At 41.1% G+C, this 12,673-nt stretch overlaps 1 protein-coding gene across 2 annotated transcripts; it reads left to right on the forward strand.

The window, feature by feature from the left end:
- Positions 1 to 3,701: 3,701 nt before the first annotated feature.
- Positions 3,702 to 12,103, forward strand: NDUFAF4 (NADH:ubiquinone oxidoreductase complex assembly factor 4). Of its 2 annotated transcripts, none has more exons than XM_072832017.1 (3): positions 3,702 to 3,920; positions 4,407 to 4,510; positions 10,001 to 12,103. In XM_072832017.1, the coding sequence occupies exons 1-3, from the start codon at positions 3,785 to 3,787 to the stop codon at positions 10,286 to 10,288; spliced, it is 528 nt and encodes a 175-aa protein (XP_072688118.1). In that variant the 5' UTR covers positions 3,702 to 3,784; the 3' UTR covers positions 10,289 to 12,103. The 2 variants fall into 2 exon arrangements, with proteins under 2 accessions (XP_072688118.1, XP_072688117.1); XM_072832016.1 differs by having other exon boundaries at positions 3,713 to 3,920; positions 4,407 to 4,534.
- Positions 12,104 to 12,673: the final 570 nt, after the last annotated feature.

The raw sequence follows: 12,673 nt of genomic DNA on the forward strand, positions 1-12,673 counted from the left end.
AAAAAAACAATTACTATAAAGTGCTAACCAAATCTAAAGTTATTACTATCGAAAAGTTTCATATTATATGAATATTTTTGATATATAAAAGAATTGCTAACAGTTCTTGTATGTTTATTACATGTCAAGTCCTATGCCTTCACATTGATTATGTGTCTCTCAGCAATCCTGTCAGGTAATCCCATTTTACAGGTGAGGAAACCGACGAAAAGAAAAATTTGAGGACTTACCCAGAAATCATGCAGTCAGGAAGACAGAACTAAGATTCAAATGCAGGTCTGTCTACTGCCAGTAATTCATAATCATTATGTTAACCTATGGATGTAAAAGAAAGAGAGACACAGTTACAATCAGAAAGAAAGGGCCAGACCTGAAGATGGACAGATGGGATTTGTTTTCTCTACCACCTCTGGAGTTACTGAGTTGGGCTCACTAGCTAAGGTAAACTGCTCTGGTTACAATTTGCTTTTCACAGCTTTAACGTCTGACATTCCTTATTTCATATTCTCTGTTTTCATAATCTTGGAAATGAAAATTAGTTCTTGAGTATTTGCTTGTTGCACTTTTTTTTTTTTTCCCTTGCCAAATTGTCAGGGGTACTGTCTGTAGCTGAAGCCAAGATGGAGAATTATACTGATGAAATTGCTATGCACAGAACAAAATTACCTCAGTAGAATTAACTGAGTCATGACAAAATGTCCCTTACTTCATGGATACATCTGAAAGCAATCTGATGCAATCTGCAGGGAAAACTGGAGAACACTGGAGAGGAACAAGGAAACAGCAAGTGGTGAATAGTGATGATAGGCAAGGGGAAATGGTGGACTGGTAAATAAATGGCACTGGAAACGTAGCTATCCATTTGTGGGGGGAAATGTGGATCCTCACATCATAGGGTGATTTTAAATGTCACGCTGTACATAATTAGATCTGTCTTGTCACTATGGTATTTATTGATTTATTTACCTATTTCTGTATCAGTATCACCCTGTAAGGTTTTTATACTGTGTTCTGATATCTTACAGGGTAAGCCCTCCCTCATTGCTGTTTTTCAAAAATATATTGGTTCCAAAGCAATCTTGAGAACAAAGCTGGAGGCATTATGCTCCCTGATTTTAAACTATATTATGAATCTATAGTAGTTAAAACAGTATGGTATTGGCAGAAAAACAGACATCCTGACCGATGGAACAGAATGGTGAACTCAGAAATAAACCTGTATTAGATGCTTCATATTATATATATAAAACAATAATATTTACTATTATATATATTTATATTTTTAAGCTATGTGAAACCCACTAATTATAGTATATCGTCTTAAGATGAGGAGAGTAGGTTCAACCAGAGTGAGTGACTTTCACAAGGATCCACTTCTGGCAGAGGGAACCTATGTAGCTAGGGCTTGGACTCCAGCTCAGGGCCCCTACTTGTCATTGGGTTCATTTGATATTCACTTGACATTCATTTAGTACCTAGTATGTACCAGGCACTGTTCAATGTGATGAATATAGCAGTAAACAAAATAGACACAAATTTCTGCCCTCATAGAATTTATATTCTATTATGTTGGCAGGATCCTGGGCTTATTCCATTAGCATCCTAAGATATTTAGTAATACATACCCATCATAATACTCCGTTCAGAGAGATGCTTAATTCTGAGCAGCATCCTGGCTGTACTTTCCTGGGGGACCCGACTTCAAGCCTTAACAGAAGCCCAGGAGAGTTCTGAGCCCAGACTTCCTGTTATTTTGCATATTTTGACCAGAAGAGCTGGAATTACGCATTTGTGATTTCGGTTTAATTTCCATGATGACTCCCAAGTGATGACAGCCAATTGTGCATTTCTGATGGGAGTACCTCTGCTTCTGTTTTGCTCTTAAGCGCACTTGAGGAGGACGAGGCCAGAACCAGGCAATAATGTAGCTGGCACAGGTTGGAGGGCTCCTGAAACACTGGATCCAAATCTTACCCACATGTGGAAACTCAGAGTGCTTTCATTCAGTAATTTCCACAGCCCCCTACCCTTCCTGTAATTTCTGTCTCCCATTACTTTTACGCTGCTAGATGCCTAACATGCTGCTGTAAGTGCGGTAAAATTTCTGTGAAAATGAGTTTTCTACTTTGAAAATATTTTAACAGGCAGTGAGTAGAAGGTGCTACCATAGCTCTTAAAGCTCACGCACATAGTGAGGCAGATGAAATGTCTTGACATCCATAGAAATCTGAGTATCTGGGCTACAGAGCACCGAGTTACAGGCCTGCTTAAGTCTCAAAGATGAAAATCTTGGAGCAGCCTGCCACCTTCAGGTAAGTTCCCAACTCTACCAGAGAGAACGCGTTAGCTTCTATCCATTCCAAAGGCCAATCCCAGCAAAAAAAAAGAAAAAAAAAAGACACATTTCATGATAATCGATGGTGGAAGCTATGTTCGTTGCAGTACTTTCACTATGATTAAGTATCGTAGTTAATAATTACATTAATTTTCTTTAAATAAAATTGCCCCTTTCTTTCTTTTTTTTTAAAAAGTACTTTTATTCAATTATCTTTAGATGGATTCTTTCCTTTTCACTGGTTTAAAACCATCCAGGGACGCCTGAGTGGCTCAGTGGTTGAGTATCTGCCTTTGGCTCAGGTAGTGACCCGTGGGTCGCGGGATCGAGTCCCGCATCGGGCTCGCTGCGAGGAGTCCGCTTCTCCCTCTGCCTGTGTCTCAGTCCGTGGCTCTCATAAGTATTTAAAAAATTAAAAAAAAAAAAATAAACCGCAGAGAGAGGACAACATGATTGAAACCGATTCCGTCAAGTCAAATTGCCTGAGCAGAGCGGGATGTGAAAGACCCCGAAAGAAAGAGAACAAGGTAGCTCAGAAAGGCATCAGGCGAGGACGCAGGAACACAAAGGGCATTTAAGTAAGCGTGAGAACAAATATTCGTGGGGCAAGAATACACTTTTGAGATTTTTAAATCATTTTTTAGATCTATTTTGCATTTTATTTATTTCTTTAATTAATTAATTAATTAATTAATGATAGTCACACAGAGAGAAAGAGAGAGGCAGAGACACAGGCAGAGGGAGAAGCAGGCTCCATGCACCGGGGGCCCGATGTGGGGTTCGATCCCGGGTCTCCAGGATCGCGCCCTGGGTCAAAGGCAGGCGCCAAACCGCTGCGCCACCCAGGGATCCCTATTTTGCATTTTAAAGAGGTTTTTATATATTTATGCATGAGAGACACAGAGAGAGGGAGAGACAGAGACCCAGGCCGGGGGAGAAGCAGCCTCCTGCAGGGAGCCCGACGCGGGGCTCGAACCCGGGCCCGCAGGACCGCGCCGTGGGCCGCAGGCAGGTGCCGCCCGGGCTGGGAACCGGCGCTTTCCGCAGCCCCGTCTCCTGGGGCACTTGGCTTCACTTTGGCTCTTCTCCGGCCGCCCCGGCCCGTGGGCGGGTGGACCGCAAGGTCAAGTTCCCGGCCCGCAGTCTCGGCCCGCAGCGTCGGCCCCGCGGGGAGCGAGCGCGCGGCAGCCCCGGGCAGGCGCGCGGGGAGGCGGGGCCTGGCTCTGCCCTGGGGCTTCCCGCCGGGGCGCCCGCTCCCTCCCGCACCGCCTGGGCGGAGGCGAGCCGCGCGCCCTCCCGACCGCTGGGGGGCGCGCGGGCGCGTTGGGCCGCCGCTCTTCCGGCGTGGCCGGGTCGGGCCCGCAGCGCGCATGCTCGGTGCGTCCGCGAGGTCGCCGGCGCGCGCTGGCCCACGTGCGGCGGCCCCGGAGGACGTCATGCGGTGAGGAGATGGGGGCCGCCGCGGCTCGCGCGCTCCGCAATTTCAACCTGGAGAACCGGGCGGAACGGGAAATCAGCAGGATGAAGCCGTCGCCCGCCCCCAGGCACCCGTCCACCAGGAGCTTCCTGCGGGAGCAGATGAGCCGTAAGCGGTGGCAGGGCGCGTCGGTCCGCCCGGGGCCGGCTGGGCGGGCTCCGCGCGGGGGTGACCCGGGGCGGCGGCGGGGACTCGGCAGCCCGGCGCGGAAAGGCGGGACCCCAGGCCCGTGACATTGGGGAGGCCCGTTGCCCTTGCCGCGGAGCGACGGCTCCGCTCACGTCGCGGTTCTGCGGGTGCGGGTGCGGGTGCGGCCCCGGCACCCCTGCGTCTTCCCCGCCTGCCGACCTGCTGCGGGGAATCCGGAAGCGGAAGGGGTCTGGGGCCTTGGAGGTGCCCCCTTCGGGCGTTCGCGGAGCCGGGCGCGCCGAGCCTGACCTGGCGTTTTGATTTACGCGCCCAGCACCTGGCGTGTTGTCCCAGGGCCTCTGGATCAAGCGACAAACTAAAAGGGATCGTCTCCTGTTAGGCGTTGGGAGCTTGGCGGAAATTTTCTCTGGTTTTAATACTGGGACCTTCTTCTTCTGCCCTTAGAGCATCCGGAAATCAAGGAGGAAATCGACAGGAAAGATGACAAACTGCTGTCGTTACTAAGAGATGTGTATGTTGATTCCAGAGATCCTGTATCTTCTCTGCAGGTAACGTGTGTTTTAATTCAGCAGGTAAGGGGCAGCCCGGGTGGCTCAGCGGTTTAGCGCCTGCCTTCGGCTCAGGGTCTGATCCTGGAGCCCTGGGATCGAGTCCCACGTCGGGCTCCCGGTGCATGGAGCCTGCTTCTCCCTCTGCCTCTGTCTCTGCCTCTCCTTCTCTCTCCTTGTGTGTCTCTCATGCATAGATAAATAAAATCTTTAAAAAATAATAATTATAATTCAGCAGGTTAAGTAATTTAACCCCTTGTGCCCCAGGAAAACGACCAGGAGACCTGTGGTAGGTAGTAAAAGAGACTGAATGCTCTGCACGTGTAAAACTGTCAGTGTAGTTGTGACCAGAGTACAGTGTGTTGGGGAAACTTAAGTGTAGGGGTGATATTATTTCACAGTTTATAGGATTTGGTACAGTACTTTTGGTGGTTGTCATTTGAATCACCGAAGAAGAGCTTTAATAACTATTTTCTCAGCCTTCAGTGGATTGAATTTTGTTGCGATCTGCGGGATTCCTTTAGTGTTGTGTTGTCGGTGTTTTTCTTTTCTTTTTTTTTAAAGGTATTCAGATAGGAAATGTGAAAATTGGGCGCCTACAGAACACATTGGGAATAGGAACCTATATATAAATCCATATATAAATGCCAGGCACAAGTGCTTTGTGTATAGTTGTGAGCAAAGCAGACCTAGTCCTTGCTCTTGGTGCTCAGAATATTGTGAGGGACGCAGACAAACAAATGAGCAACCATAAGTACGTAGTTACTAATAGGTCTGTGAAGGAAAAGTAGAGGCACTGTAAGTGTATCAGAGGGACCTGTTTGTGTTTGGTTTGGGTGATTTGAGAAAGTGACATTCAAGCTCCTGCCGGAAAGATGAGTCTGAGTTAACTAGATGAGTTGGTTGGGGCAGGAAGGTCCTAAGTTGGGGGGAGAGTATGATTAAAGGGGAGAGAAGTGCCATTGACAATTCCCAGATTTCTTTCCATTCTAAAATTCTCTGATACCCTCTCTGTCTAGACAGGCAATACTGTTTGCACAGATACACTTATTAATATAATTTTCATTAGATAAGTGAAATAAAATTCATGTAAAATAAGGTCTGTGAATTGTTACATGTAATACCAATTATAGGGCTCATTTGTCACCAGATGTTCCCATAAAAAAAGATAGAAGGGTTGATGTTCATGTTCTTTGTGTTGAGTACTTCCATCAATAACAGGTGTTGAGTAATACTTCCAACTGTTGTTTATCTCATGCTGTATTAAATCATGCATTCAAAAATTGGCCCTTGGGGAGTGAAAAAAACTTAGCAGTTTTTATGAATACAGTTACATAGATACAATACATAAAGAGATACACAATGGTATTATAATTTTAGGTGGGAGGGCAGCCCGGATGGCTCAGTGGTTTAGTGCCACCTTCAGCCCAGGGCCTGATTCTGGACCCGGGATCGAGTCCCACATCAGGCTCCTTGCATGGGGCCTGCTTATGTCTCTGCCTCTCTCTCTCTCTCTCTCTCTCTCTCTCTTTCTTTCTCTCTCATGAATAAAACCTTAAAAAAAATTTTTTATGGGGGTATTAGGATATTAGGAAAAGACTAAAAAGACTTGGGGGGAATGGCAGTGAAAAAATTGCTGAAGTGTACCTATTTATGTTTTGTCCATTTTTCTCTTTTGGGTAGTTCCTAGTTTTCTTAATGATTTGTGAAGTCTTGAGACATTACTGATATCGTATGTCAAATAATTTATTTTTGTGTGGCTTTTTTAACTTAACTGCTGTTGAGAATTCTGTCAAACATGTTAACTTTTTTGCTCTTCGTCGTATTGGAAGTCTGGACTCTAATAAAAACAGTATTCTGTATTTCTTTGTCGTACTTTTACAACTGTGTGTTTTATATTAAAATCTTTATTTGGCAATAAGTGTAGTGTTTGGTGTGTGGAGATCTTTTTTTTAAGATTTTATTTATTTATTCAGATTTTATTTATTATTTATTCAGACTTTATTTTATTTATTCATTAAATTATTAAATTATTTATTTTATTTATTTATTCAGAGAGAGAGAGAGAGACATGCAGAAGGAGAAGCAGGCTTCTTGCAGGGAGCCTGATAATGGGACTCGATCCTAGGACCCTGGGATCACGCCCTGAGCTGAAGGCAGATGCTCAACCGCTGAGCCACCCAGGCGTCCAGGAGATCTTTTCAACTGGATGGTCAGGTGTCTAAATATAACTTACAGAATAACCCAGTCTTTTCTCCACTCCCTTAAAATGCCAATACATACAAGTCTGTTGATGGATTTACCAATTCTAGTTATTTTTCTATTCTTACAGTAGGGTCATATTTTATTAATGGAGCTTTGTAATGATAGCTGTTATGACTCCCCCCTCCCCCCCCAAGGTTTTATGGCTTTTGTCTCACTTTTTTTTCCAGATGAACTGTCAGGTGCTTTAATTAATTAATCAAAAATATTTATTTGAGAGAGAGCACATGTGCAGAGTATGGTGGGATTCTGAAGCAGACTCCCCGGCACAGAGCTCTATGCAGGGCTCATCTCACAACCCTGAGATTATGACCTGAGCCGAAATCAAGAGTCAGATGCTTAACCAACTGAGCCATCCAGGTGCCCCTTAAATTGTCCGGTTCTTTAATAAGTCTGATTTGGATTTTGAGCATAATTGAATGGGAATGTATAAATTAATTTGAGAATTAATGTCTTTGTATTATTGAGTCTTTGGGGGTTAGAGGGAAAGCTGTTACTCTGGGATCTTTTTTTTTCCACCCTAAAATTTTAAACTATTTATTGCCAATATGTCAGAAGGCAAATGATTTTTGTATTGCAGCTTCCACATTGCTAAGTTATTATTTCTGTTGGTTTTTCATTGATTCTGTTATTTTTTTGAAGATACTCCTGTATCATCAGCATAGAATTATAGTTTGCCTTTCTAATATTTATACTACTTCTCCTTATGTTTGTAACATTAACATAGCAGTAGAAGTTGGTAGTCTCTCCTATTCTTCCTTTACATTGGGTGTCTCTAGTGTTTTAGCATTTTTATAATAAAATGATAAGGTTTCTGATTTAAAAATACTTCTGTCACATTTGAGACTTTAAAATTTTCAATTTGCTAAGAGTTTGTTTTTAATCAAGAGGATGTTGAATTTTACCAAGCATTTTTTTCAGTGTCATAATAATTTCAGTATTTAATTTTAATCTGAAGTGAATTTTGAATAACAATTTATATGGAGTGAAAGAAGGATTACCTGGGAAAATAAAATTAAGAGAAGCTATGAGTATTGGAAAGTGAAGAAGTTGGGAAGAGTGTTTTAAACCAAAGTTACAGTGTAAAAGTAGAAGAATATGTGATACCTTTGGACAACAGAGTTGATTACAGTTAGGGGAAAGTGTGAGCAATACATTTGGGAGAAATAAGATAAGATGGAGGTAATAGGGACCCAATCATGAAGGTCCTTATTTGTCTTTCTAAGGAATTTGGGTTTTATCTTGACAATGGGAAGTCCTTGAGTTTTATGTCCAATTGGCTTCATGATAGGCTGAGAGGGGGAAAATGCGTTTTATATAGTCAAAGGAGACAAGTTGAAAGGTTTTTGTAGTAGTTCCTACAAGAGACATTAGCTTCGAGAAGGGTGATGTAGTGATGGGGAGAGAAGTGAATGGGTTCAAGAGGGACTTAGGAGTCACTATCAATAGGATTTGGTCATTGATTGTGAGGGAGAGGGAGATGTCAAGTATAACTAAGCTTTAAGTTTTGGAATGGGATATGGAGAGAAGTGATAATTGGTCACTGAGATAGAGAATATGGGGATAGAATTGAATTTTCAGAGGAGAGAGGTAAGTTCAGTTTTAGGTATATTGATTTTGAGGTTCTTAATTTTTTTTCTTTTTTAAAGTTTATTTATTTTAGAAAGAGCACATGTGCACACACATATGCAAGCAGGGGGAGGGGCAAAGAGAAAATCCTCAAACACACACCCTGCTGACTCGGACCTCCTCAACACAGGGCTGGATCTCACAACCCTGAGATCACAACCCAAGCCAAAATCAAGAGTTAGATGCTCAACTGACTGAGCCATCCAGGCACCCCATTGAGGTGCTTGTAGATTATGCAAGTAAAGGTGCCAATTAGGCATTTGGGAATTTAGATCTGTAAGTAAGGAGAAAGGTCTAGGTTTGAGATCAGCTTTGAAAATTATTAACATGTAGGTAGTAATGAAGTCCAAAGGGTATGTGGGATTACTTCAGTAGAATGTGAAGAGTAAAAAGAGAGCCTGGATCAGAATTTGGAGCATGCTAACCTTCCGGGGGCAGTTGAAAGGAAACAGTCTACAAGAACAAGGAACCGTGGAGAGACAAAACTAGGAAAAGGGATGGCATGGAAACCAAGGGGAAAGACTAGTATGGGTGTGTTGGAGTGGTTAACAGCATCAGATGGTGTAGTAAGTTCAAATAAAGCCTGAAAAGTGTCCTCGGTATGAAGATCTGATCCTCTAACCTTGGATCCAAGATCACAATATCTTTAAAGCTTAACTAAGAGGGGGAAACTGGCCATAAAAGGAAGTGTTGGTTCAGGTTTGGTGGGTGTTTTTAAAAGGTAATGACTATGGCATGTTTGACCATACAGCAGCAGTAGGCAGGGTGCGGTTGAAAGAAAAAGGAAAAGGGAATGATTGGCATGGTCAAGTAATGAAAGATATACAGAGTACAGTGCAAGGATTACACTTGGTTGGGACAGACAGATGGAAAGACGGGTATGCATAGGTTTTATGTTTGTTGGGATATTGGAAATATAAGTTTATTTATTTTATTTTTTAATTTTATTTATTTATTCATGACAGATAGAGAGAGAGGCAGAGACACAGGCAGAGGGAGAAGCAGGCTCCATGCAGGCAGCCTGACATGGGACTCAATCCAGGGTCCCCAGTATCACACCCCAGGCTGAAGGTGGCGCTAAACTGCTAGGCCACCAGGGCTGCCCAGTTTTTTTTTTTTTTTTTTTTTTAAAGAGTGAAGATATCTAGCAATATTTGAATCATCTAAAGTATTTGGAGACATTGAATATGAAATACAAAACTAGGAAATGGGAGTGGAAGTAATTGAGTAAGCTCTTAGGGCAACATCAGAATTCTGCCCTTGTAAAAAAAACAGTTTTAATCTAATCAATTTGTCTTTATTCTTTAATATGTATGAAATAATGAGGTGAGTGGATGATATACATTGAATTGTTATGTTCCGGAACTACCTAGATTTCTTGATGATTGAGCTATAGTTATGTATAGTTAATGTAATGGCAATGTGGCAAAAGCACCATCGAATTATGTGTCATTGTAATGAGGAAATGTAGTTTGAAGAAGCATGTGTAGTATTTATTTGAAGAAGTATAGTGGAGATTTGAGAACTGTGAAAATAGATGTCTAATTTTTTCTCTCATCTTGAAAACCTTTTCTTTTTGCTTTTGTTTTTTGATACTAGGTAAAAGATGCTGCAACACGTCAAGAGCCAAAGGAGTTGAGATTGGTAAAAGGCCATGACTTTAGCATGATGAATATTAAGAACATTCCCAAAGGCAAAATTTCTGTTGTGGAGGCACTGACACTTCTCAATAATCATAAACTTTATCCAGAAACATGGACTGCTGAGAAAATAGCAGAAGAATACTATTTAGAACAGAAAGATGTAAAATCCCTTCTCAAATATTTTGTCACTTTTGAAGTCAAAATCTGCCCTCCTGAAGACAAGAAAGCAATATCATCAAAATGAAGAAAATTTTGAAATTATTTTTCTTATATGTACTCCCATTCACGTGACCTGTTTAGTTTCTCGTTTTCAGCATGTTAAATTATACAAATTACTGAATGTTTAAAGCTCCCTTCTTGGGAAAGCGTACTATTTATGGGGCTTTGCTGAATTTTCAGGATTGCTGATAGAATGAATTTTGTTTTGTTGTAAAGTTTAGTTTATGCATATATTTATATGTAATATCAGCAAGACTAATCACATATCTAAATTTATTATAAATAAAAAACTTAAAGTGTAATTTTAGGCACATCATATATCATCAGCTTTTAGATTGGTCATATGACCTCTTGGGAAATGTCCTGAATCTCTCATTTAACATTCAAAATTTTGCCGTCCAATTTAGATGATTAATTTATTCTTCTAGTTTATTTATGGAATTGTGAAAGTAAGAGTTTTCCTAATTCTCTTGACTGATATTTTCTTACAAGGGAAAGGGAGACTGACTTACAAGGGAAGGGTATAACAGTATATCCCAAATGAAAGAAGACAGGAAAGTGGTATAAAATCAATAGAATATTTTATTATTATAGAGAATAAGAGGATTTTTCTTGTTTTGAACTGTTTTATTTTTATATGGAATAACTTCTTAAAATCATAAAAAGGAATTGGTATTTACAAAATTTTAGCAATCTCTGTTTTGATAGACCAGTCCAAAAGCTTTCAGAGAGGCACGCAGTCGTGGGAGCTAACAGAAAAAAGTAACATCTCTGGATTTAATATAGAAATACAAGAAATTGTGAAGAAGGGTTAAATCAGAGAACCATGGTAAATGAAATTTAGTGACAAATTATATATAGGTTTTCTAATTTAAATGCTGGTTGCAAGGAGAAAGGAAAAAAATTGCAAGAAGAAACTTAAAATTTGATCACTGGAAGGGACCTGGGAAGTTGCTGCTTCATCCATTGAACTAACTTATGAGTACGATGTGTACCAACCAGTACTATGGTCTTGAGTGAGATTCTGTAAGTTTAGGTGTGTCATATTATTACCACCTGTGAGATCTCAGGTAGATTGTGTAACTTCTTTGAGACTGAATTTCCTATATAAAATGAGTATAATGCTGCCTTATATAAATTTAATAGTTATTGTGAAGATAAATGATAATAAAGGACTGAACAAACAGGACTTAACTTTTGCAGTTAAGAGCAGGGCTGGGGAAGTTTCATGACCTGTTTAGGGTTATTGTCTAGTTTTTGCCTTAGCTGGGCCCAGAATCTAGGTTTTCAGATTCCTGGTGGTATGTTTTTTCTGCTATGCTATAAAGAAAAGCACATTTTAAAAGAGCAGAAAGTGCAAGTTGTAGAAATATTAGAGAATGTGATAAGAAAAATTCCAAGTTGACTGTGTCTTTCTGAAGGAAGACAGACATTCACTACTTGCCAGGGATTCCCCTGGAAATGGTATGGGAGATGCAGAGGATTTCAGCATATGTTGGAATGAAGCATTTGCAATGCTGAGAAGGGAAAAATAGACTGCGATGGGAATTTTTAAACTTGTTTTCAGCTGCAGTTCCTTTAGGTGAATAAACTGTACCTTGTTTATGGTTCAAAACAGTAGTCCTTTTAAGAAAACAAGAACTATATAGAATTGCATTTTAAAACTGATAAACCCGTCATCAAAACTGTTTTCCTTTATCAAGTAAAGGTCAATACTTGAATTACTAAGATTGCTATTTCTGAGCCATCTTCCCTATTCAAATCTACACTATGGTTGGGTGTCGGTAAATCTGGCTGTTATATGGTGTCACATGATAAAGTAAAGTACTTCCCAAATCTTTCAGTGGCTTCCTGCTGTTTTTTATTGTATGAACGAGAGTGCTTTGTTAGTGGTGTCACAGAAAGCATGGAGTTTAGATTCAGAAAATGATGTAGACTTCGGCATCACCATTAGCCACATGATCTTGGAAGTAAAGTGGGTAATAATTGATGACAAATTAAAAGCAATGACTGTGCTAAGGCACTGACCTCAGCCTTTTACCTTTAACAACCCACTCAATAGTAGGAAGAGAGGTACTATTAACCATATTTTACAGGGGAAATGAAGCACAAAGGTCTAAAAAAACTTTTCAAAGATTACTTCATAAGTGTTGGAACCTGGATTTTTTTTTTATTTTTTTATTTTATTTTTTAAATTTATTTATGATAGTCATAGAGAGAGAGAGAGAGAGAGGCAGAGACACAGGCAGAGGGAGAAGCAGGCTCCATGCACCGGGAGCCCGACGTGGGATTCGATCCTGGGTCTCCAGGATCGCGCCCTAGGCCAAAGGCAGGCGCCAAACCGCTGCGCCACCCAGGGATCCCGGAACCCGGATTTAATCAATCAATTTATTTATTTTGGAACCTGGAT

This window comes from Canis lupus, chromosome 7, assembly GCF_048164855.1.
Source record: "Canis lupus baileyi chromosome 7, mCanLup2.hap1, whole genome shotgun sequence".
Classification (NCBI taxonomy): Eukaryota; Metazoa; Chordata; class Mammalia; order Carnivora; family Canidae; genus Canis; species Canis lupus.